The sequence below is a fragment of the Barbatula barbatula genome (assembly GCF_947034865.1).
Source record: "Barbatula barbatula genome assembly, chromosome: 2".
In the NCBI taxonomy this organism is placed as follows: Eukaryota; Metazoa; Chordata; class Actinopteri; order Cypriniformes; family Nemacheilidae; genus Barbatula; species Barbatula barbatula.
Genome location: NC_136767.1, coordinates 5,270,100 through 5,296,097, shown reverse-complemented (window position 1 = coordinate 5,296,097; position 25,998 = coordinate 5,270,100). Strand labels below are relative to the sequence as shown.

The 25,998-nt window shown below is 38.3% G+C and overlaps 3 protein-coding genes across 13 annotated transcripts in view; all 3 read right to left on the bottom strand.

Annotated features, from left to right (window-relative positions):
* On the bottom strand, window positions 1-6,170 carry LOC306890574 (guanine nucleotide-binding protein subunit alpha-14-like; the record flags this gene model as incomplete). The annotated part of the gene is made up of 8 exons (XM_079450400.1): window positions 1-191; window positions 361-514; window positions 597-726; window positions 805-933; window positions 1,016-1,170; window positions 1,335-1,519; window positions 3,653-3,801; window positions 6,142-6,170. 8 exons carry the CDS (start codon window positions 6,168-6,170, stop codon window positions 1-3), a joined length of 1,122 nt encoding a protein of 373 aa, XP_079306526.1.
* Window positions 6,153-11,801, bottom strand: LOC306904471 (guanine nucleotide-binding protein G(q) subunit alpha-like). The gene is made up of 7 exons (XM_079474404.1): window positions 10,873-11,801; window positions 10,142-10,326; window positions 8,642-8,796; window positions 8,434-8,562; window positions 8,152-8,281; window positions 7,497-7,650; window positions 6,153-7,356 (listed from the first exon to the last, which is right to left on the bottom strand). The coding sequence occupies exons 1-7, from the start codon at window positions 11,006-11,008 to the stop codon at window positions 7,166-7,168; spliced, it is 1,080 nt and encodes a 359-aa protein (XP_079330530.1). The 5' UTR covers window positions 11,009-11,801; the 3' UTR covers window positions 6,153-7,165.
* Window positions 11,802-12,910: 1,109 nt separating this feature from the next.
* hnrpkl (heterogeneous nuclear ribonucleoprotein K, like) overlaps window positions 12,911-25,998 on the bottom strand; it is an 18,088-nt gene continuing 5,000 nt past the window's right edge. For 2 of the 11 annotated variants that reach the window (XM_079481511.1, XM_079481508.1), the window contains exons 3-16: window positions 25,779-25,876; window positions 25,628-25,684; window positions 24,760-24,803; window positions 23,153-23,225; window positions 22,903-23,016; window positions 22,654-22,782; window positions 22,038-22,348; window positions 21,783-21,836; window positions 21,557-21,599; window positions 18,666-18,681; window positions 18,453-18,494; window positions 18,279-18,346; window positions 16,984-17,153; window positions 12,911-13,765 (exon numbers count right to left, since the gene is read on the bottom strand). In XM_079481511.1, the coding sequence (XP_079337637.1) occupies window positions 13,735-13,765; window positions 16,984-17,153; window positions 18,279-18,346; window positions 18,453-18,494; window positions 18,666-18,681; window positions 21,557-21,599; window positions 21,783-21,836; window positions 22,038-22,348; window positions 22,654-22,782; window positions 22,903-23,016; window positions 23,153-23,225; window positions 24,760-24,803; window positions 25,628-25,684; window positions 25,779-25,876 (1,250 nt within the window). In that variant the 3' untranslated portion in view covers window positions 12,911-13,734. Of the gene's footprint in view, window positions 13,766-16,983; window positions 17,154-18,278; window positions 18,347-18,452; window positions 18,495-18,665; window positions 18,682-19,606; window positions 21,057-21,556; window positions 21,600-21,782; window positions 21,837-22,037; window positions 22,349-22,653; window positions 22,783-22,902; window positions 23,017-23,152; window positions 23,226-24,759; window positions 24,804-25,627; window positions 25,685-25,778; window positions 25,877-25,998 lie in introns of those variants that run through there. The other 9 variants (XM_079481513.1, XM_079481512.1, XM_079481514.1 and 6 more) reach the window with 9 other exon arrangements.

The window sequence follows — 25,998 nt, the reverse complement described above, 5'->3', positions numbered from 1 at the left end:
CTAATTTATGTAAAACTCCTTAAGGTTGAGTTGCAGAATGGCGTGCTTCACTGATTTGAAAACACGTTGGATGTTCTCTGTGTCGGTTGCGCAAGTAAAATGTGCATAGATGGGTTTTTCTATGTCTGAGTTCTGTAGCTCATACATGGACAAAATGAACTTCATTGCAGCATCTGCGTCATTTTCAGGGCCTACAGAGAGAACAGACAACTTGTATATCATATGTAGCGTTATAATGTAATTCTGTGAAATGATCATTTAATTCCCTCATTTGATATTAAGTTCATGGACATCAGACTGCTATGCTTCTCAATATAATCTGTTGCTGTATTTAGTGCAAAGGTGTTTTGGTTTTCCTACCTGTATATTCTGGAAAATAGTCTGCAAGGTGGGAAGTTGAGATCTTCTCCTTCAGGATGTCTGTCTTATTGAGGAAAAGAATAATCGAAGACTTCTGGAACCAGGGGTAGGAGATGATGGTCTTGAATAGCGCCTTACTCTCTTCCATACGGTTCTGTGGTGGTAAAACAGAGTTCATTATTGTAAATACTGTATTTTACAATCATATGAATCTGCTTTGATGTAAGGATGCTAACCTCTTGGTCGCACTCATATAAGACCTGATCGTACTCGCTCAGAGCCACCAGGAAGATAATGGAAGTAACATTTTCAAAACAATGGATCCACTTGCGTCTCTCTGACTTTTGGCCTCCGACATCAACCATTCTGCAGCAACAGGAGTGGTTTACCAACCAGAATAGATCAATAACTTACTTACATCCTCAAAAACCCAATACAAATCACCTGAATATGACCGTCTGGAGGTCAAAGATGTACTCGATGATGCCTGTGGTGGGAATTCGGACTCGCAGGATATCCTGCAAGCTGGGTAAGTACAATTCTGCAGAGATTCTATCAATGTCATCTAGGTAACTAAACAAAAATAGACATAAGTTTAAAAATAAGTATACTGTATATGTGAATACATGTCTAAGTATATATTCATTGCACTCACTATTTGGAAGAGTCTGAAAGTTGGAACTCTCTCCGGCGTTCATAGCATTTCTGCAGGCCACCGTCTCTCCAAACACTCTTAATGGCTTCGGCATATTCAGAACTTATTGAGTGTACCGTACCTGCTGTTACCGCTGTAAGCATTGCAGCATACGTCTGCACACATGCAAACACACACACAATTGCAGTAGAGTAATAATAATGAAAATGACAAGCACTACAAAAAGCACTACCAAGCATAAACCAACTTAGACTTGAAATGCAAGTCTAAGCTGGCCTTTTTACAACCAAAAAGCGAATGAAGAATGTTTTCTGCTTACTGAATTTTTGGCATCAGCAAAAGGGATCTTCAGGTTCTCCATGGCTTGGATCAGGGTCTGAATGGCAACAAAGACATTCTGGAACACCAGGGTGCTATAGACCTTTCTGTCCTCCTCTGTGTAGCCTTTGCCATGTATGATTCTCATCTGCTTGATGAAGGTGCTCTTGCCACTTTCACCTGTGCCTGTGGAAAGTTTTAGCTGTGAAGGCTTATGATTATCAAAGTTTCCAGCAATAGTAAGGAATAGTCCTCCCACAACAATTCACAACAAAAGTTGAAATTCTGTCATCGTTTATGCACATGTCTTTCAAAAGCAGTCATTTCTGTTCACCACAAAAGAAGATACTTTGAGAAATCCGTAGAAATGAGGTCAAAGGGGAGCAGTGTTACTTAGTAGTCAATGTTCTTTAGAATGTCTTGTTTTGTTTTGCTTTGCTCTCCAGAAATTTGAAATTATATGGGGTAAATGACAAGAGGGTGAGGAAATGTTTTTTTTGCATTTTTCCCCTGTGGAATAAAATTGGAGCATATTTCCCTAAAGAAAGTGCTTGACAGAGACATAGGGGCCATGACATTTCATTTGTGAAAGAAGTAGCAGTTTTATAGACCTCCAGTCTGGGGGGATATAGGGTGGCATTGCCCCACCAAATTTGTCTTGGCTGACAAATTAATTAATTAAAAATGAAATGCTGATTATTAAATACTTTATCAATACATGTTTGTATGATCTATCAAAAATAAAGATCTGTCAGTTTAATCACAGAAATATTTAACAATTATGCATGCAATGAACTATGATTTTATATCTGCCCTACCAGAATACATAGTTGCCCCTTAGTTGAGCTAGCTTAGTATATTGGGTCTGATGAATAATATCTGTTTTGGTATAAATTCACAGTTAAACAGTTACACCCTGACATTACACAAAAAAATGACAAGAGAGCCTATTAGGAACAAGGCGTTTGCCACCTTGCATCGTACCGCATCTATTGGGGAACAGGTTTCTGGGTTCTAGCCATTTGTGGGACCACTCGCATCCGGTCTAATCGAGGTGATCAATGTGTGTTTTTGTATAATTTAACATATAAATAAGCAATTAAAATAAATGTAGAAATGTTTTGCTATTCACAGGTATACTCGTTTGAGCATATAGTATTGGACACTTTTGACCCACATGTAAAGGATGTGATTTTGGAAAATTATTATTTATGTTTCATTCTTGAAAATGTTTTTTCCTCCTTCCAAAATTCCAAAAATATTGTTCATTATTTGCATTGACTTATTTCAATGAAAACTAAACAAATTGGTCAAAATAAAAAAAATAGTTGAATACTGAATAAAACAAATTAATATTCAGTGTTTAAACAACGTGATAATAATGTTTAACTGGCATTTTAAGATCAGGTCAAAAATGAATGAGATAAACCAGATTTTTTCACACATTTAATGTGTCTTTCATATTGCTTTTGGGTGAATTTATTTGATTTCTGAGGTTTGTTATATAGAAATTCAACAGACACTTGAAACTGCCACAATTGCAGTAGAAATGCTAAAAAGTCAAAACAGAATGTGTGCTTTTTTCAGTGGCTATATGTACAGTAGTAAGAGCAGGGTTGGATTATTACTTTTTATATGTCCTTGTACATACAGTGACAGTCATTGCAAAAATAATTGTACATATATCTTACATAAAAAATAATTGTAAAATCTTGTACAGGCTAGGACATTTATGTATATAAAAATCTATAAATATTTGTTGATACCACCCTGGGACGCTCAGCCTTAAAGTTTCCTGGTTATCAAGGGCCCTTGGGCACTGGCCCGGCCAGTCCCATTATAAATCTATGAGTATGTGCACCTTCAAACAACATTGCAAAATGTAGTGTGACTATCTTGTGATGGGAGTGTAGTTTTCCTGTTTACATGCTTTTAATGAATAGCCTACTCTATTATGGTCACTTTGCATTCTAGTTTCACCAAGAATTCAGTAATGCTGTACTTTTATGACACGGAATGTCTGTCCACGGAGATATTTTGCATGTATTTGCATGTGACCTGCAACTGTCACACCGGATATACATCATTTACATTATTAAAAAAAAATGTAAAAACATTTGTATGAATCATAGAATAATTCTGATAAGATATAAAAATGAATTGTATGATTTCAATTAGATTAATTATTAAATGAAATGTCAGTTATTAGCTTTATGTAATAAACTCTGACACTATAAAAACCTCAAATTGATGCAGAATGTGCATACGAGTGTTCATAGTAATAAAATCAAACAAATAAAATATGAACCATCAACTTACCTAAAAGTAAGAGTTTAAGCTGCATGGAGGAATTTGTCTTGTCCAGTTTAAGCTGCCTTTCAATTTCTTGATGAATTCTGAAACTTTCTCTGTCATCTCCTGACATGCAGCGCCCACACAACCCGGAGAGCCCTAAACTCCAGAACTCACTATTGAATAAATTCATCAAAAAACTTAACAGCACTATAAAATGATGGTGAACAGCAATGCCTATGGGAACATGCCAAAGCAGCTAAATATCACATGCAGGTATTTTTCCTTTTTCAATGGATGGGGAGGGGAGTTTTACAGTCTCATTTGAGTAAGGATTTGCTTACCTTTATATCCATTTACATACACCCCATGCTCAAACTGTTCATGTCCCCTGATTTCCCTGGTCTTGTGTTTTTCCTTGTGTGTGTTTGTGTGTTTGGAACAATTTGAGGGTGAGTAAATCCAGACAGAATGTTCATGTTTGGGTGAAATGTCCCTTTAAATTCACTGGTTATCATCACTGCTGGTTTAAGACCATTGCATTACCATCCAGTTACTTCTCCCAATGCTGCCTTCCCTCAAAAAACACTATTTAAACATTTTTCATCTTTTGCCAACAAGACTGGTGATGAGGACTATAATTTGCCAAAAATAAATATTTTAGCCAATAAACATTGGGAATTCACAGTTTCAAGATATGCAGTCTCTTGACAAAGTTTGCTAAATTAAAGAGTTTACACCCCCTAACACATCTCTAGTTAACTCTACTCACAAAACCACACAAGCATTAGTATAGACAGTTTGATTGGCCGCGCGCACTGCCCTGAAGTAAATGTCTTGTGTTTGGTAATAAAATAAACATTTATTTTATATATATATAATAATTCACATTATTACACGGCTCATTGGAATGCTTGACTCTGATTGGCCAGTCATTTGCAGGTTCGTTACTCCCAGATAACAACCGCTCAAAACAAATAACACACGGTAACCCGGATGCAGCAGATCGTTTTTTTGACATATTAAATACCAATATGTCTTTTAATAACATATATGACATATTTGAAAATGACTAAACCAAATTGCCTGTTCCACACATTTGAACGTTGTTTCTTACCTAAAGTAAACAGCTTTTCCTCGCAGCACGTCCAGCATTGGGTAAAAATGAGCTAATAAAATATTTCGAATTCACCTGTCACGTCCAGTTTTTTCTCATGTGGCAAGTAGCCGTGTAATAGGCGGGATAATGTACAAGCAGCTGGCTGTTATAAAAAACCCATTGGGGTACTGATCATAATGTCAGGGCTTATTTCTGCAATAACAACCGGCTGCCTGTACATTAGCCCTTACTTAATCTTTTATTTTATATTAATTGTATTCAATTAATTTAAAACTACTCAACAGTTATTTAGTCTTTGCAAAGATTTACCTGAAGTTAAGTTTGGGACACATAACGTTTGTTTAGGTTGATGCCACTGAAACCATATATAATACACAAAGCAGAGATTCGTCATGCTTCAATCCAGAAAATCTATGCTTAATAATTTTGCTTCATAATTGAAACATACATAAATAACGTAAAATAAATACTAAACTGAAACTGTAGCCCAATAATATTTAGAAGTGTATATTATAAAATACATGTCGATGCCATTTTTTGCCCCCTTACCCCAGGCCTAAAAAGTATGCTGGGTACCAGTTTTTAATCATTTTTAATTATTTAAAAAAAGTGTCTCTGTGACCCCTTGTTAGCCCTTCCACAAAACATGTGAACAAATACTTGGTTTTTAAAGCTCTTTATTTACCTTGAGGTATCAGTGACAGGAGATTTAACAATTCATGATGGATTCAAAATCAATTCAAATTCTTACTACCATCTGAATGTCTCAACAAAAATCGAGACTCATCAGGCCAGACAACATTTTTCCAGTCTTCAACTGTCCAATTTTGGTGAGCTCGTGCAAATTGTAACCTCTTTTACCTATTTGTAGTGGAGATGAGTGGTACCCGGTGGGGTCTTCTGCTGTTGTAGACCATCCGCCCCAGGTCGGCCCATTCTCCTCTGACCTCTAGCATCAACAAGGCATTTTCGCCCACAGGACAGCCGCATACTGGATGTTTTTCCCTTTTCACATCATTCTTTGTAAACCCTAGAAATGGTTGTGCGTGAAAATCCCAGTAACAGAGCAGATTGCGAAATACTCAGACCGGTCCGTCTGGCACCAACAACCATGCCACACTCAAAATTGCTTAAATCACATTTCTTTATTTCCCATTCTAACATTCAGTTTGGAGTTCAGGAGATTGTCTTGACCAGGACCACACCCCTAAATGCATTGAAGCAACTGCCATGTGATTGGTTGATTAGATAATTGCATTAATGAGAAATTGAACAGGTGTTCCTAATAATCCTTTAGGTGAGTGTATGTTCCTACAGTTAAACTGTTGTGTCTCAAACTCGCCACCTGAACACTAACTCAGAGGACATTAAGTTTTCCCAAACTGTTAACTATCACCTGACATCAGCAGGCATGGCAGTGGCCATCTTGAGAGGTAAAAGATTGGAATGGACTTCTCATTATTTTGGAGTTATTTGAAGAACTCTGGATGTCTCTGTGACAGATTTACTGAATTTTTAAGATAATTGACATTTGGAGGCTAATGCATTATTTAAATTTGTATTGCAACTACACACTGAATGTTTGAAAAAAACTGTACATATTGACCAAAGCTTTGTTACACCACACTCACCACACTTTCACAATACCAGCAAGAGTATCATTAGGTAATTTATTACAAAAAGAAAAAACGTAAACTCACTGCAACTTTCTCTTTTGACACATCATCCTGTTTAGAAGAACAAAAAAATGAAAGAAACAAAACAAATAGTATAGGTGCAGCACCGACAAAGAAAAGACAATCTCATTTCCCAAACAAACCAGGGCAACGTAATGCCTGTGGCATTATTATTAGTTAATACATAAGATAAACTCACCAGAAGGAAACTTTGGCACTAAGATTTAATGTAACTGTTGAAATCTAGCATTTCTTAATAAAAGCAAGTGCTTTGCAAGGCAGAAAAGCACCTTACACGGTTTACTCTGAATAAAGAATACCACAATAAAATACCACAAGTACGTTTCTTTTCTGTATAATGAGCTGACGTGAATTGTTAAAAGTGCCCAAGAAAGAGGAACCTACATAATATTCTTACAGTAACAATAAAAATAATCTAATACAGAACTAAAGATCTAGAGGGAAAATTTGCTTAATCCATGATGTTAATAAGTGCAAAAAAAGGTTTAATAACACAATATTTTCGATTAAAATGGATTAACATTCAAAGACCTTGTGAACAAGCTTCAAGGTGCAAATAAATAGTTACGTAGTAAGCAGCTTATGTTTCCTCATACAGTTCATTTGTAAATAACATAAGCATCCAACAGAATCAATGGCCTGCTTATACAATGAAGTCAGACTCAATCTGTCTGAACTGTCCATTAAATGCAGGACAATACCAAAACTGCTAACAGCTGTTTTTCAGACTAGATTGTATTCCTTCAGTATGTGCTGCAATATGGTGTCTTTGACAGCTGCAAACACGAAACGGATGTTTTCTGTGTCAGTAGCGCACGTAAAGTGAGAATAAATGATTTTGTCCATGTCTGGATTCAGGTCGACAAACATCTTCAGGATAAATTCCCTGGCGGCTTGAGTGTCTCTCTGGGGTCCTTAAAGAGGATAAATGAGATGAGTCTCGGTAAAGTGTTCTGGCAAACTGACCAACAATAATTTAAGATTTTGAAATGTTGTGAAACCATTACAAAAGAGCCTCTGTTATAGTACAAAAGATCACACTATGTTTACTTACCGTCAAATTCAGGAAAGTAATCTACAAGATGTGAGAACATTATTTTCTCCTTTAAAATGTCTTTCTTGTTCAAAAAAAGAATAACTGATGAATTCTGGAACCAGGGGTATGTTATTATCGTCCTAAACAATGCCTTGCTTTCTTCCATTCGATTCTGTGGGGCAAACATTCAGTGGTTATTTAAGGCCCGCAATCAATAGTAACCGAATGTTAACAACCTTCTTACAATTTCACAAAACCATTTAATGTGCTTCCATTCAAACCTCCCTAAAAAGTGTTCAAAATTAAAACAAATGTGGCTTACTGATTATATAACTACACAGTATTCACACACAGCATTGTGTGTGTTAATGGGTTTCCATTAATAAATACGTATTTCCAAAATTGGGAGCATACCCATGTAAACCATTACTTTTTAATTTTCCAATCTGTTTTTTCGAGGTAAAATGTTTTTTATTTTTTGTAAATATCAACTTCCTGTGATATGCAAACTTGAACCTTCCCGTTGCATTAACAAGCATGAAATTATGTCATTGTCATGAGGGTCCATTTAAAGTTTCATGGTTTTAGTGTTAGATGATGACAAACCATCAAACAAACCACCAGTCCATGTAATAAACTGCATTTTGGCTCCCTCTGCTGGTAATTCATTTACCTCATTGTCAGACTCTACCAGAACCTGGTCATATTCACTGAGTGCAACCAGGAACGTGATGGAGGTGACGTTTTCGAAGCAGTGAATCCACTTACGCCTTTCTGACCGTTGGCCACCTACGTCCACCATCCTAATGGAGATGGAAAGGTCACGTGGTTAAAATCATACACTTACAATCTGAGAACATAAAAGCATGTGAGCACTGGACTGAATTACATTACGTCCTTCCATAAGTGCTGTGAGACATGAACGACAACAAACCACAGCAGGTAACAAAGTTACCTGAATATGACACTCTGTAGGTCAAAGGGGTATTCAATGATGCCCGTTGTGGGCACTCTGACCCTGAGCACGTCTTGCTGGGTGGGAACGTAGGAGTGATCAGCGATGCGATCCAGTGAGTTTAGATAGCTGTGGACGAACAAGGGGAACGAGGTCAAACATTTTGGCTTGGATAATAACACCGCAGAGATCGTATTTGTAGACTTACTATTTTGTGGAATCTGAGAGCTGGTACTCTCTCCTCCGGTCATAGCACTCATGGATTCCTGGGTCATTCCATAAACTCTGGATAGCATCAATGTAAGGGCAGACAAGCATGTAAACTTTCTCGACATCCACTACTCTGACGATGTTTGCGTTGGTCTGTGAGAAGAAAAAGTATTTAAAAAAACAAAACCCACCGTGAAGTCACATCCTATTTAGGGATGCATCGATATGTACATGTTTGGTCGATAAGCGATAATTATTTATCATTGGAAGCCGAGAACCGATATATGGTCTATATACAGTATCTAAATATGAATTTAAAATTCCCTAAGACTGAAACAAAAGGCAAAAAGTGGATGACTATAAAGAAAACCTTTCTTTCTAGTCTAACAGGTCTCAAGACAGACAGGAGTTTGATTCAAACATTACGATTGTGTTCCTATAATTTACACATTTATAGATACGTTATCTACATACTGTACCTACATCATTACTTAATATTATTATTAAAACATTTTTGATCACGACAGAAAGATAATGCACTGTACTGTACTTTAACTGTGATCAGCGCGCAGCTGAAGAAGTTTAACCATAGGAAATGATTTTAGATTTATCGGCTATAATATATCGGCCTAACTTCTATTATTAGCCGATAACATTAAAATGACCATTTATAGGCCGATACCGATATGGCCGATAGTTTTTATCGTGCATCCCTAATATCTCAGCCGATGTTGATGTTCAAATCACCAATACAAACACACCCCTACCAGCACTCGGGCCGACTAATGTCCGCCTTGTGCCCCTTACTGCTGATTGGTTACAAGGTTGTTTGGTACTCAGGCCGACTTTGTCTAAAGAAGTGTAATTCGGAAATCGGACACCCCGCCTTTAACTGACCCATTTAACTTAACTTTGTTGGAATTTTATCATCTCACTACACCCGACCCAATAAATGAAAGCTTAATCTGGGCTGTAATGTCACATATTATTTTGACGATGCGCTGGAAAAATGGGTTTGCCTTCGGGGCTGTCTAGAATTATAAAAAAGCACAACAGCACATTTCTGTGAGGCAGTGAGATTGTATAATTAACTTAATAGCTTGGAGGGGTAATTTTATTAAGCCTGGCAACATGATTAGCTAAAGTGATTGCATCTCTCATGGTATCCGTCCCAGCGGTTGACCTACTTCATGGCAAAAATACAGAATGGCCTCTATAAATGCAAGATGTCATTGGGGAATGATATATGTAGAAATGTTACAGATACCGATTTCTCACATCTATTTCCTGTCACCTTTGATATCATATGCCGCTTTTCCATCAGTCTAGACATTTTTAAAGTTGACTGTGTAACGCTTCAATGATGCTTTAATGACTTTACATGATCAAACCAGAATCAAGCATGCAAGAACGTCACCAACCTTCCTATGAACAATGCAATTCTTGATAAACTGGTAGTGTACGAATGTAAGACTGATGATGTGGTGAACGGTTGTACCTTATTGTGTTCATATTTATAGGGGATCTGTAGATTATCCATAGCTCTGATCATGGCCTGCATAGATGTGAAGACGTTTTGATAGACCAGCCTGGTAAAGCCTCTCCGGTCCTCCTCTGAATACCCCGAGCCATGGATGATTCTCATCTGTTTAATGAAGGTGCTTTTCCCACTCTCCCCAGTCCCTGAAAGCAGAAAAGCGAGTCAGATTCATTTCTACGACTCGGTTCAAATGAACAGGGCTGGGTTTCCCGAAACCGTATTGCTACGTCATTCTTAAATTATAGCCTACCGTAAGAGTGCTATCGTTATATTCTTAAGAACGTTTTCGGGAAACCCAGCCCTGGTCTTTTTGAATATATCATTATCACAATTGTCATTTTGTGGAGACCTTATACTTTGCAAATAAACAAACTGTTACCGAATCATATGAAAGAATGAAATGAAAAGAATCCTCTCATTTGTACACAAGCACGATCAAACACCAGCAACAGTTGTCATCTGTCGAACACGTGAACGAAATAAACTGCACTGATCTCTACTTCATTAGGATTAATGCGTGAATTATTCGGCACTTCCACTGTGCGTTTATATTTGACTGTGCACTCGACAAACTGCAATGAATTACTACATAAACCAGGAATACGTATAAAAGTCAAACTGTTTGACATAACACAGTTACGGGAGCCGACATTTTGGTGACATTCCGTGAGAAACGCAGGATCTTGTACCCAGAAGCAGCAGTTTGAGCTCGCGCCGCGCGTCTTTCTTGTCTCGTCGGAGCTGCCGCTCAATCTCGTCGTTGATCCGCCGCGCTTCTTTCGCCTCCTCGCTGAGGCAGCACGCCATCATGGAATCCAGCGTCATGATTCTCAGGGAAAAATTATTTGCAGTTAGGAACTTTCATTGAGGTAAAACCAGTTCCAGATCCGACGACAAGGACCAGTGAAGTTCGCTCGCTGCTCGTTAATCCATCATTACTCCATTAAAGCGCTTGTCATCATTGAACACGCGTTTCTGTGTGGCATTCTCTTGAATTGTTTTACGTCAGACCACGTGCGACAGCGGCTGTAATACTAATGCAGTTAATCTGTGTTTTAATGTTACTCAGAAAAGCATCAGATCCTTTAGGTTTCGAGTTGAATATCCTTTACTCCTCCTTGACGTGGAAGTGTATCCTCTTGGAAGAAAGCCCCCTCACCGGGAACTCGTGAGTGGGATACTTGCATCAACGATTTTGCCCCCGCGTTAAAGTCTTCACTCCGGGCGTGGTATCACTGAATATGGCCGACAGTTCCCTGGAATGCCGTTTCCATACGGAGTGAACGCTAACGCGACACCATTCTTTGGACCGCCGTTCAGAACCCGCGTAGCGATTGTGTAGGTTTATCCATGGAGGTCCCCGTGGATGTTAATTCCAGATTGAATAGACTTGTTTTGGACTCTCTGTTCTTCTTTATGTCACAGTGATATCCGAATTGATGTTTTGAACCGGTCGTTTTAAATGATTTGGTGGAGCCGATTCGTAAAGCACTCGTGAATTGCTCGACATGTTCATCTGCTTTGTTGGGAATAACACGTTTTAGATGGGTTTCATGTTGAAACTCAAAAGGACATTTGAGTCAGTACCATGTGCTTTAATAGTTAACCATTTATTAACAATAGATAATTGTTTATTTTGACGCTATTGAGCAATGAGTCAAATGAGCGAATCTTTTAAAATTGGATATTGAAATGAATCGTTTGAACGATTCGCTTAAATGACTCAGCAGCATCTTCATGTTGTGACGCGATGAGGAGGAGCAGCAGCAGTGGATTTGGTCGAAATAACTTTCTACACAAAAAGAACCCAATGATTTGCATTTAAAGGCTTAGTAGCACTAATGAACTTTATTTCATTACAAGCACAGCTCTAAATGAAAAAAAAACAACCACCACAGAATATGTAGGAATTACATTATTTGAATGCATCTGCTCGAATCATAAATTGAATTTGTGGCCCTGGCAGTAATGCATTACTGGACCACCTACAGCCAGTGTTCCCAGCTGTGTCTACTACACCATCAAGGGGCATGCATGCACGCACCAGCTCTGCAAATGGCATGAGATACTGTGTGCTTCTCAATACTTATTTGTGCATCTTAGGTCTTTTCCTCGTGTCTTAGCTCCAACCTTTCAGGATGCGAGGGAAGGGAGCAAGGAAAAGATGCGAGTACGGACGAAGTAAAACAAGTGAAATAGCATATCCTCGTTCTCTTTAGCATCATTTCAAAGCGCCGTCAGTTCAGGATGACTGTACGGATTGTACTTTGAAAATATAAAAAACAAAGTTACATGCGTACTTTATATTATTGCTTTATGAAATCAACTTAAAAACATACTTCCAAGATGTGTCTACCACAGCCTCAATGGGCGTGCAAGCAGCAGCTCTACAACTGTCACGAGACACTGTGCGCTTTCTTATTTGTGCAATGTATATGAAAGATGTTATGCATAAATATGAACTATATTACTGTATGAATATGAAGACTGTAGAAAGCCTCTTCTCTCTTCCCTGTGCAATTAGAGAATTGAGAAGTCCATAAAATGGCCGGGTCATAGGATGGAGAACAGAGAAGAAAAGCGGCATATTGAGAAGCACCCATAATCCACTTCTCAGCAAACAATTCCCACTTAATTGTATCACCGCCTCATAGAATGAAAATGAATTCCAAATGCATCATCACTAAAATAAAAACTCCACACCCAAGAAGTCACAGACAATGGTTTACTAAAAGGTAGCATAGACTTTATTTTTAGATTTGTAGCACATTCTACAAAGACACCAGAGGGACAGAGAAAACGTTACACAAGAACATGGAAGAGACCAGCCACAATTTTTTACTGAGAAGCTTTTATTTTCCCCTCCAACTGTGGAGTGAAAGGTGTCTAGAAAGATCCATCTAAAATGGTAAAAATGCTTACAAACAGACATACAAAACAAGCGCCAGCAAGATTAAACGGATCCCACTTTGGATGGAGTACACTCAGACAATCCATCTCCTGAAGTTATGTCAATCTGAAAATTGGGTTGAGAAAACTAGCAATTAAAAAACTTGGGAATCAATCATTTTCTCACCCTCAATACCCCAATTCTTCCCTCAAAATAGCTTTCTTCTTTAAATTAAATTGTTCTGATATTAAAACTTTTAAAGATGAACTGAATATTTACATTAAACAAAACAGGCTTATCAGTAAGTGGAAAACAATTACGGGACGATAAATTCATTCTAAATAAAGAAAAACACAAAGATAACATTCTGCATGTTGCACAGACTAAGCATGCAGCGCTCTGGTAAGGCCAACAGCGGACATTACAAATGGGCTCCCTCGACTTTCAAAAACAGTACAATCAATAATGGAAAAGTGTGCTGAAAGAAAACATTAATAAGAGGATTCATTTGCTTTGGGGAAAACTTTTCCCTCAAATGTTTCTTTTAAAAAAATTGTTAGGAGAAATGTCAGGGAGCACATCTACCCAAGAAGCAGAGGAATGTAGGCTCTGAAAACAAGTTGAAGTACATGGGTATGGCAGTTTGGCTTCAATCTCCACTCTAGAAGAACCGACCGGAGTACTGCTTCACACTGCAAGAGGAAATGAAACAATTGAGACCAGAGACAAACTTTTAAACCTGACGTCATTGTGCTGGGACATTTTTACAGGTGGTTTTGCTGTTACCTTAGAAACAAAAAACAAAGTATTCAAATACAGTACAAAATGCATCATCTTATTTAAAAAAATCAGATTTTTTTGCAATTTCATTATTTACAATTTAATATGAGGTTGTTTTTATGATATTAGATATACTAATACCAGCATGCAACAGGTTTTCAAGTCAACATAAAGCACCATCCCTATTCTGTAGGACAGGACACATTATTGTTTGTAATGCATGTTAATAATATTTTTTCAAATCTATAAATCATATTTTTTGTTTAATCTCAATTACATTAACTGGCCTTACATTGCTGTATCATTAACTATGGGCTACGTGTCATCATTTGTTATCGTTTTTTGACAAAGTTATGCTTGAGAAAGTAATACAACTTTTACCAAAATGACAAATACAAATATTTTTACTTTTGGTTTGTTTAACCACTATGCTTTCAAAAAGACATGTAGGGTTGATTTTGATTTCATGTTGACTTTAAAATGTAGGAAGGTATTGAAAGAATGTAATCGTATCCATGCAGTAGGAGTGAACGGTTGCATTTGCATGGGCAAATCCGAAAAGCATGTTACATAAAGGAACCCGAAACTGAGATTTACATTAACTGTATTTTACAGTTAGAACTCAGACAGCAAAGCACGATACAGTTGTTGAGAAGGCTGGCTTATGCTCCATTTGCGCCAGAGTCTGTTGTCTGCATATTACTGTATCAGCAGTAACATGCGGCAAGATGGAAGTTCAAGATGTTAGTCAAAAGTAGGTTAAACAGGCTGGCCTCTCCAGTCAGGGTGGGTGAAATGTGTTTGAGGGTGGGGCAGATGATGCTGGGCCTGTGCTGTAGGGCAGACTGTGATTTGTTGTCACTTCATCTAACTAACAACAACAAAATCACAAGTCTTCCACACAGAAGCAAGCCAGCTTGCACTCCATTCTCCTCTAATTTGCCCCTCAGTAAATTACATTTTGGGTCCCAAACTGAACAAATACAACAACCCCGTTCTTACACATTTCACAAAAAGAAAGGAAATCAAGCATCCCTCTGAAGTTGGAAGATGTTAGGTCAGGCAAAAAGAAGTGCATGAGTCAAATGTATATGAAGCAAGTGTGGAGAACTACTGAAGAGCTTCAGGCACATTTTAAGAAAAAAGGGAATTGAGATTAACATTACTATTAAAGCACCAGGGACCGCATGTATAAAGCCACTCAGAATTCTGACACACTCGAGAGTAAAGAATGATGTAATTTTAGAGAAAGTTTAGAGTCGATTCATAAAGGTTCATAAGTGTTAAGTCTAGGTCTTAGCTTCTAAATGATTTAGGAGGTCTGCTAGCCTAGTTAAGAGTAAAAAGATGGCAGTACAGAGTCAGATACCATGGACTTTACAAAGCAACAATGTCTTGGAATGACAATGACAATAATATTTAAAAAAGTTCAAACTATTTAAGGATTTGCAGCTTTGAAGGAATTGAAACCACAGCTTAAATGTTTTTAATCAACTAGTAAAACTCATTATGTTAAAGTATGTTAAACCAAACCAAAAAAGGTATTTACATATATTTTGGTAATATTTAATATGCGAATTTGAAACTGAAATTATTAACTTTTAGCATCTCTATATGAAAAAAAAATTTCAGGTTACTTTACATATTTATCTTCATATGGGTTGAAGTCAACCAGTGTTACATTTCCCACAAAATCCTACAGCTCGAATTGTCAATCACTGTTATAAGGGGAAGTGTAGGCAGACAGTTTTTAACATACTTGCCCAACAACATAAGTGAGAACTTAAGAATGAGTCTTAAACTTTACTGAAAGTTGCTTTAAGCTTCTTTATAAAAGCCACCTACTCTTCTACACTTCTAAGAATTTGTTGACAACAAGTCAAAGCCTTTGACTATTCTTAAGAGCATTTCTGAGAAGTTTTAAACACACAGGGCTAATTTTGGGTTTAACTAAGTGTTATAACCAGGCATTGTAAAGATAACAGAAAAAAAATGAGATTCTATAACTATTAATGAAGAACAGTTTAGCATTAAAAAAACTAAAATGGTGCAAGCAAAAGATGTTATACTGAACTCAGCTGTGAGCTTGTGGTGTACATTGAATGTGATGGAAAAGTAAGCACAACAGTTCCGGCCAAATCCCACTCCATAAAGCTGTATACTTAACATCAGATATGACATATTGTTTTCATAGGGACAGAAAAATTACTCAGACTACTAACAACTTGTTGCATCACACCTGGTAAGGACACAGTGGCAAGATTATGTTGAAGGGTTGGGGTAGAGGGCTATAATTAGGGATGCAACAATTCTCAATATTATATTGAACCGTTCTGTACGACCCACACGACTCAATACGTGTATGTGAATTGCGATTCTTTCGGTTTCGAGTTTAAACAATTTCTGTGTAATTACTCTCTGAACTGGCCCTGTCCGTGGGTAAAAAAAACTAGGTACGTATAGACCTGTGGATAAAGGGTGCATTAAAACTTCTTGTTGGTTCTTTTGATCCGGACCAAACAATAAAAAAATTATGTAGTACAAGTTCGCTTAGCATTCAGACTGGCATCTTAACAGCGAACCTAAAGATATCGAACCTAACAGCTTACATGTAAAGTCGCAACGTGATTGGACAGCTTTTATGATTTATTTTTTAAAACGGAACTTACCGGACATCCAAAATAATGCTGTTTGCACAGTGCTGCATGGGTTATACATGCTCAGTGTATGCCTGGGTCATTTTAGCAAGCAGGTAACTTGCGAAGACCTCATGAAGTGTTTAAAGCAGTCAAAACAGCACCAGGAAGTCGTCAGTTACATGCGCAAGCACAGATCTACTAAAAAAAGAAAATCACTTGATTTTCGGGTTGTATATTATTATCACTTCCTGTTTGGGTTAGGTTCGATGCCTTTGGTCCGTGTTGCATTCAAATTTCAATCAAACCGCACCAGAGCTCATTTGAAAGTGGACCGAGACCCATCTTTTCAGTGGTCTGGGTCCACATGTTTAGCGAGTTTGCACTTACAGAAATAAACCCCACCAGAGTTTGTTTCAATCGAACCAAACATGGCACACCTAAACACACCCTGACTATATTGTTGCATCCCTAGCTAGACTCTATAGACTTGCCTGTTCTGTAGTAGATACTGGGCATTCTGAATCTGGTCCTGTGTGCCTGTGATGGTAATGATTCTGTCCTCTGAGCCCTCTAGAGGCTCATCGATTTTGATAGATGCTCCCGACTCATGACGGATCTGCTTAATCCTCTGCCCGCCTTTCCCAATGATGGAGCCGGCCAACTAAAAATGAGCAAGGTTTAATGAACAGGGTTGAGGGTTTTTGTCATTGACAAAATTATTTCTTTACACACCAAAAACAGAAATAAAGTATAAACCGATGATGGCTAGGTTGCCTTAAATCAAATGTTCTTAGATATTCAATAATTTGTCTGATGGTTGCACAAATAATTAGTAAAATTATAAAGAACTGCAAGGAAAAATCTTTCATGCTAACAAATTTTTAAAGAGATCTGGGCTGGGTTTCCCAAAACCTTCGTATCACTACGTCGTTCTTAAGAATACGTCTCTACCGCTCTTAATGTATAATGTTTCGGAAAACCCAGCCCAGGGCAATAACATTTTACCTTGTGTAATCAAAACAGTTATAACTCAATTAAGCTTAAAATCATATTAAACATAATGGTAGTAAAATAGCAGTCGGAGCCGAAAGCCCTGCGTTTAAGTGCTCCGACATATGGCGCTGTTGCACTCTGGGTGACCCGAGTTCGAGTCCCGGCTCTAGGGTCCTTTCCCGATCCCACCCCCTCTCTCTCGCCCACTTCACTTCCTGTCCTCTCTACGAAAAAGCTGTCCGAATAAAGGCAAACCGCCCCAAAAATAAATCTTAAAAAAAAGAAAATTAGCAGTGAATGCCACATTTTCCTACGTATTACATTTTGACCAGTGCTAGTGAAGTACTAATACTGATGCAGACGCACCAATACTGATGCAGATTTATAACAACAACACAGAGAAATATCCTCGAGCTGTCAACATAACTCACTGGCAGCAAGGGCCCAATGACAGTGACAACCAAGCCAGTTGCAAAAGACTGACATAATGTTGCTATGTTCTGTTTTTTTTCATGCCGAAGAACCATAAATTAAAATCAAAGAAGGTGATTTGCCTTTGACGTAAATATAGTGGAACAGTGGAAGTAACACACCTACTTAATCTAAATTTATCATATGTGCCATGCCCTGGGGTATGCAAATATTCACAACAATGAAAACGGGAGTAAAGATGTTTGCCTTGTCTGTTTACACGTATACACAATAATGTAATCATAGTCTGGCAGGCTTCATTCCGAATGCCACTAAAATATATTTCGGTCCATCTCTTCAATCAGATATTTTGTGCACTTACGTCTTTGGGGATGGTCACTTGTGTTGTGATGACAGGACCACCTATGTCGCTGTAAGAACCTCGACCACCTGATGAAACAAATTTTTTTTATTGTGAATTCCCAAGGTATACATGTACATCTCTTCTTGATACTTTCTAACAATTAGACATAATTCACATTCCAGAATCACAGACCTGACATACCAGATTGGAAGGGCTCCCAGGAAGAATTATTGTCTTTAGATAAAACAAGAAAAGAAAAAGGAAAAGTGATCAAGACATTAGAGCTATGTCAGAACAGGACATAGACGGAGAAAAGCAGGAAACACTAAGCTATTGAGAGAAGCATGGTGGTCAGTTTGAGTGTGTGTGTGTGTGTGTGTGTGTGTGTGTCTATAGAACACTCACCATATCCACCTCCACTCTGTGTCCAATGATGGGGGAAAGAGAAAGACAACATGTCAAAAGTGTATACTCAAAACATTCTACACACGGTGCTACTGCTATAAGCTTTTAAAGTAAAATGTATTCCTGTTTCTAATACACAAACATATTTTTGCTTTAATATATTTATTACATTTATGCCCAAAATCAAGCTTCTCAAAGTGCTATTTTAGTCTTAAGTTTGGAAGCAGGAGTAAATTTCATGAATTCTCAGCACTCAAGTATAAAGGCAAGTTTCAAAGTGAATGTCTTAAAGGGATAGTTGACCCAAAAATGAAAATTCTGTCATCATTTACTCAACCTGGTGTAATGTTATGCCTGTATAAATTACTTACTTCTGATAAACACAGAGAATGATATTTGGAAGAATGTTAGTAATTTGACTACCATAGTAGGAAAAATCTAATGGTAGTCAAAGGTGCCCCAGAACTTTTTGTTATACTAAATTCTTCATATCTCATTATGTGTTCAAGAAAACACAAAAGATACAATATTTTTATTCCAACTATGGTCGTGGATGATGACCCAGAACTGAAAATTCATCCAAATATCTTTCTCGGTGTTCATCGGAACAAAGAAATGTATACAGGTTTGGAACAACCTGAGGGTGAGTAAATGACATAATTTTCACTTTTGGGTGAACTATCCCTTTAAAGCCAAAAATCACTCTTAACATTTAGTCAATTAACAGAGGCTTTATATCAAGGCGATTTGCAAATGAGGTCAGCAATTACTCCCCAAATTATTTAACATCATCTCTAAAGTGCTTAGAAGTTGCCACTAGGGGCTTGTGATGGCACTGAGGACACAAAGACGGTTTAATTCCACATTATACACACATAAATTCAGTACTCGTAATTGCAGGTGGCAATTTTTTACCATTTTTTTCTGCGCTTTTTAGTCATTTATTAATGAAACAACATCTACACATAATTTCTCATTATCCAATTTATACATTTCAACTTTGCACGCAAGATAAAAGGCACGCAGTCCGTACATGTCATTAATGCTGTGCGCATTAAAGTTGTGCTCTATGAATCATCAGTATGTTGCACGATCTTGTTATGCTTTATACTCGATGGTATGTGTGATTTCACACACAAGAAAAGATTTATACCAAAAATAACAAGTAAAACAAAAACTAATTTCAGAACCAGTATAAACAGGTAATTTAGAAATGGTGGAATCGGGTTTCTTTCATTTCCAATGTGTATTTCATCATGTATTCTCTTGAAAAGTATTGTCATGTGTGTTGAATATAAACTCCTTTTAGCAATGTTTCCCCTACCATTACCTTAGGGGGGCCCACCCATCTTGAAGTTCAAGTTAATTGATGATTAAATGCTTAATATTGCCTATTTTCCATCACCTTAACCAGCATTTGAACAAAGGCATGCAAACTCAGGATAAATTCTTGTCAAGATTATCTTCCGTTTCCATTTAACCTTTTTATGTGCATTTTTTAAACCAACTAAATAGATTCATTTCAGTTGTCAGTAGTTTGTAAATAGATCACTGGGACTTAGTTTTAGCACCAGAGACTACAACACATTTTCTCAGTTAACAGGCCTTCTATGTTTCATACATATCAGAATATAAAATAAATGGAAGTACTGCTCGATCTAAAATCACTACAAGATTGACATAGTCAAACATCATTATTATAATTATACTTTATCATCATGTAAATACCTGAAAAGTTTGAAGGACAGCGAAAGATTATCACTATTGTAATTTCCTGGAACTGTGTAACAGGTCTCGTTTCAGAAGGCTGCGTCCTCCAGAGGTCTCATTTGAAGCCTCATACGTCAGAGGCCGTCTTGTTTCATAAAAGCAGGTAGGACACACAGTATACACCCTTCTAATGCAACCTACTTTCACATGAATTTGGTGGACACATGAGGTGTATCCTTCATCGCTAGAGATAACCCACAATTCTTTGCATCGGCCAACGTCTTATTTGAATAACACAATCAATCAAATATGTGGTGTTAAAATGTTTACAACTTGTCACGTTCTTTTTTTATTTTAGCAGGCATATGTAGTAAAAAGTGTTTAGTGATTTTTAAATGTTTTAGAACAGTACAGCAAAAAAGCGTACATTTGTTTAACTCTTTTGGCATTGTTAAGGGTAGAAAGTAACCAACTTAGACAGGTGTGCGAGTACAACGTGGTACTTCCCGTTTCCTTTTCTGCCAGTATGTCCTATGAAAGACATCTCTTAATTCTAAATTGATGATCCTCTGTATACCGGATCCTTTCGAGGATGAGACCTCCGGAGGACACAAGGACGTGGCCTTCCGAAATGAGCCACCTTGTGTTCTTCTCCTGTGTTCCATATTCGTAGTTTCTGCACTAGAAGATGTTGAGGTATTTAACTGTAATTCATTGAGGAAGCGGAGCATAACATTTGGACGATATATCGCCCAGCCCTAATTGGATGTCATCCAATCAGATTTCCCCAAACAATACATTTGAAAAATATATGTGCTTCTCTTTACAGGCACTAGAAAGCTCACTCAGAGCAATGTTGCCCAAAGTTCATTGGCAAGTGTGACGGCTTTCACCTACGTATTTATCTGCTCCTTGGTAACCAAGGCAACAAGTGATTCAAAAATCTGTTGCTACGCAACAGCAGACCAAACCAGTGTGCAGGCATAAGAGCTTCACATATGCAGCTATTACACTATCACTTCAGAGAGAAAGAACAAGCTGTTCCGCTGAGATTATTATAAAGGTACCCATTAATAATAAAAATCTTTATTCTTTGCAACCAGAGATAACCATCTGAGAAATCGCATGATGTCTGGCAAAATTACAAATTGACATGTGCGCTAATGATAATATGTACTCACCATGCTCTCATAGCGGTCTCCAGGTCGCCCCCTTCGGTCACTACTTACAATAAGAGAAGGTTGATTAAATTTAGACTGTCACAGTTCTAAAACTCCTCAAATACATAAACCCCCCTCCACATGAAAAATTGTCTGACCACAAAAACAAATCCCATCAGATCCTCTCCAGCCCTTGCAATGCATAGACCTTAGGGGATTTATATCTACCACTTCTCAATTGACTTACTTTGGTCTGTCGTCCATATTGCTGTGATAGCTCTGGTGGGAAAATCGATCACCTCTGCAAACAAAAGGGGTGCTTAAATATCAGAAGTCTGCATTGATTCCCTGACATACAATATTCAGATATGTTTTTAATGATAATCACAAATAGAACAATAGCTGCACACAAGTTATAAAGGCAGGTAACTGTAACATTTGTGAACTTGAAGTGAAGTTTTTGGGGGGGGAAATAAATTTGGAGTTATTTAAATGTACTTACCCTCCTCTAGGGGGTGGGGGTGGGGGTAGAGGCAGATTTCTGGCCCTGCTACCCCCACGTCCTCCTCTTCCTGGTGGGGGTGGAGGTGGTCCACGGCGGGGGCTCACATCATCATAATCTCGTCTGGAGGGGGGCATGGGACGACCACCACGGCTGGGTGGCATGCGATCAAACCCTCCCCTGCCCCGCATCGGGAACCCCCCCATAGGCCGTCGACCCCTCTCCTCATACATCATAGTAAAGCCACCATAGTCGTAGGTTTCATCATAAAAGTTTGGGTCATAGGGCTGGGCTCGACCCTTGATGGGAGCCTACGGATAAGACAAATCAAATCTTTATTTCCAGAACATACTCCAACAATACTATAATGTATTAATGGTCAAACCTATAAGAGTTCCAAAATGAGATAACGGTTTTCAAAAAAAAATTTTTTATTGTGCAGTCGAATTAATATCAATCAAACAGCAGTTTTACTATTTTCATTATTGATAAGTTGTTACAGTCCTACACAACATAAAACTTGATACTACTCCGAATAAGAATTCTCATGAAATTGACTACAAAAAAGCAGAGCTAGAGTTAAGCACCCAGTGATCTTCTCAGATGTTCTTCTCACCTCAGAAATCAGCTCCAGAATAACCTTGATGCATTCGACCACACGCTGAGGTTTACCCCCCACTAACACCACGCGGTCAGTAGAATGGGGACAGCACTCCTGGAACAGCTTGATGGTAGTCTGCGTGTTCTAAAATTGAGACAACCAATTTTTTTAATGTCAGGAAAGCTGATTAAAGACGTAAAGCTGCCCAGATTACAAACTTCATTTTTGCTTTATGGAATGTGCTATTTTTAGCAATGTGCTCACCTCCCTCAGTTCCTTAATCTTGGCACCTTTGACTCCAATAATGCCTCCGGCCAAACTCTGATGAATCAGCAGACGCAGCTCACAGTCAAAGTCAGTGCCACTATAGTGCTGATACTGTCAAACAGGTTCAAAACATATTATCCTAGTGTCACTAAAATAATTTCAGATTGAATAAAGGTCATAACTATTTTACACATTTTATTATGCTTGAAAACCCTATAGTTTTAGTACATTGACTTTGAATGCTCACCTCCTCCAGGGTAGGGATGATCTTGAGCAGAATCTCACCAATAGTCTCTATATCTGCACTCACGCTCAGGATACTGAAGCAGCACAGCAAGCAAAATGAAAGACAAAAGCAAAACAAACGAATACAGAACTTTAGATTCTGAGCCCTGCTGTATGCCACAAAGCAATAAAGAAGGGTAAAAGATTATTAACCAAAACAAAGGGGACAGCTGTAAACATTTAACATCTTCCAACACTGTACTGATTTACGGGCTACTGACATGCACTTGTTTCTCACACATTCAATTTAAAAAGGCCTTGAAGAGATGGGCAACAGTGGAAGGGCTGAAACGGAGCAAGCACTCTACGGCTGCACGAGCCAAGAGAGAAAGAAAGAGACAGGCCTGCTTACCACTCTTCCCACCACCAGAACGATTGGGGTACGAAAGAGAAAGTAAAATCCTTTGCAAATCAGTCTACGGTGCCATCAACACACCACATTCTCTCAACAAGGAACCAAAGAGAGAAATCAAACCAAAAACAGACAAAAGCAGCGGAGCAACAAGACGAGGGGAGAATGAGCCACTTTGGCAGTTAAAGAGTCGTTCCGATGTGGGCATAGAGGAAAAAACACAAAAGGGGGAAAGAAATGCAGCACTAGAGGACAAAATCAAAGACGAGAGAGATGAGTGACAGAGAGGGCTGCGCCACTGCGCGAGCACAGAATCATGGATAGTGATGCTGGGGACAGTGAAGGGGGGGGGGGGACTCAGGAGGGGCGAGGTGGGCCAACAAGAAGAGCGAAAAAAAGAGATGGGATCTTTCACAAAGTTTCACCATCAGTATCAACAATGAATAAGAATCATCCAAACATTTCATTCAACATGAACTATTGAGATTGAGGGCTCTCTCTCCCACTGAACCAGGAGAAGTGATTGATTATATATATATAATCTGTGCGACAAAGAAAGTTCGTAAATTTTATTAAAAGACTTAATGGAAGGGGTGTTGGGTAGGGGTAAAACAGTTCCTGTAAAAATAAACAAAAACTGGATAATCTAACGACGCCTCTTAAAATAGAAACATTAAGCATTTCCAAGAGTAATTACGAGAATTCTTTGGATCTCCATAGAAATCGCAAACATGCAGGCTCTCAAAAAAAAGGCATGTGTCCTAATATATTTATTGAAATTTTATTGATGATAAGCTTTTATTGAAAAACACTAAAAGTATACAAATTCGAACAGTTCATAGCTGCTTTCACAGAAAAAATGTGTGTGTCTATATTGCAGAGCATTTCGCATTATAGCTAATCTCACATAAAGATGCTCAAATCTTTGAAAATGAAATCGTAAATTTGTTTGTAACCGCCTGATCAAATTTTTTTCCAAACCACAACCGAGAGCAAAAACTCAATTGAAATATGAACCGTTACGCCCCTAGAGTTGGAAGAGAAGACATATACATTAAAAAAATCATTTAAAAAATTAAATGGAACATTAGACGTTTCTTAAAAAGGGGGAGGGGGACTATATGTGTGAAAATGTTAACATGAAACAGAAGGCAGGTTATCAAAGACATGTGTTCTCTTTCTAATCAGGCAGTGAGGCAATAACTGGTGGGACATACCGCTCTGGGCCACTGCTGTCTGGGACTGATACACTGGCACTGTACTGCATTGGTCGTGGAGGTTGGCATTGGGCAAGGGCATTCAATCACATGATGTCAAGTAAGGTGCCCGTTTAAGGAGGGGCACGTTTATGGGCGGGGCCAACCGGGGTGTCAGGTGGGCGGGCGTTCAGGGGCGGAGGTTGGGCCAACATCAAGGTGGGCAACGCAGGAGGGGCAAGTCGATCCAGTACATGGGCAACGGAGGAAGGTGGCCAAAAAACAAAAAAGTAAAGGAGAGGGAAGAGGGGGAGAAGGAATACATTTTAATTGAATACATGGCTTTACTCATTACTCTACTGTCCACAAATTTCTTTGAAGAGACTTGGCACAGAGTGCACAAGAAACAGGATGGGACAGATCTGTGTAACCACTGGACAACAGCGGTCTACACACCACTATGGGTCAGCTCAAGAGTCAAGACATCTACAATTGGGTTATCAAAGTGGGAGAGAATGCCTTAAAGAACATGGGGTCAAGAAGTACTTTCCCATTAATATAAAAACGTTCAAGATCCACAATAAAGCTCTATTCAAAGAGCTTGTCTGTGCAAATGAGCCAACCTATAGATACTAAATAGAAGATCTGCCCTCAAGTTCAAATGTTTTGATCTGATTTTAATGGACGGATTGGTGTCATGGGCGTTCATTTAAGGGATTTCAAATCCAATTCATTTGTGCTTTTGCCTGACAAAAGCTGAAATGTTTGCGAAAATAACTGTTGGTCGAAGGAACTGATGTCAGAAGTCTTCATTAAACTTTAACATTAAAGCATAGTGTTTGTAAGTTCATGACTTGACTCAAGCATGCATTAACATCTTGATACTCACATCTGTGCGCAAGGCTTTGATGTTCTTTCCTCCTTTTCCAATCACAGCTCCAGCATTCTAAAAACATAAAGTCGTGTTTTCATATCATGTCTTCACGTTAAGAACGCAAGAAGTCTTATCCATGTGGAAGTGGCGACAGTGACTGACTCACTTTACTTTGAAGAAGCACCCTGAGCTCCACCATTTCATCAGTGTTGCGAGAGCGTTTAAAGGCCTGTTCCTCATCCATATCCTCAGCAGGGCGTTTGCCTGAGGGAACACAAATGTGGCTCAGCAGTTAAGGGATTAACGTTCATAAAATGTTTGGTTCCACGTGACAGTATTAAAACGTAAATGGTTTAAATTGCCATGGAATTTGAGGTCCTAGAGAA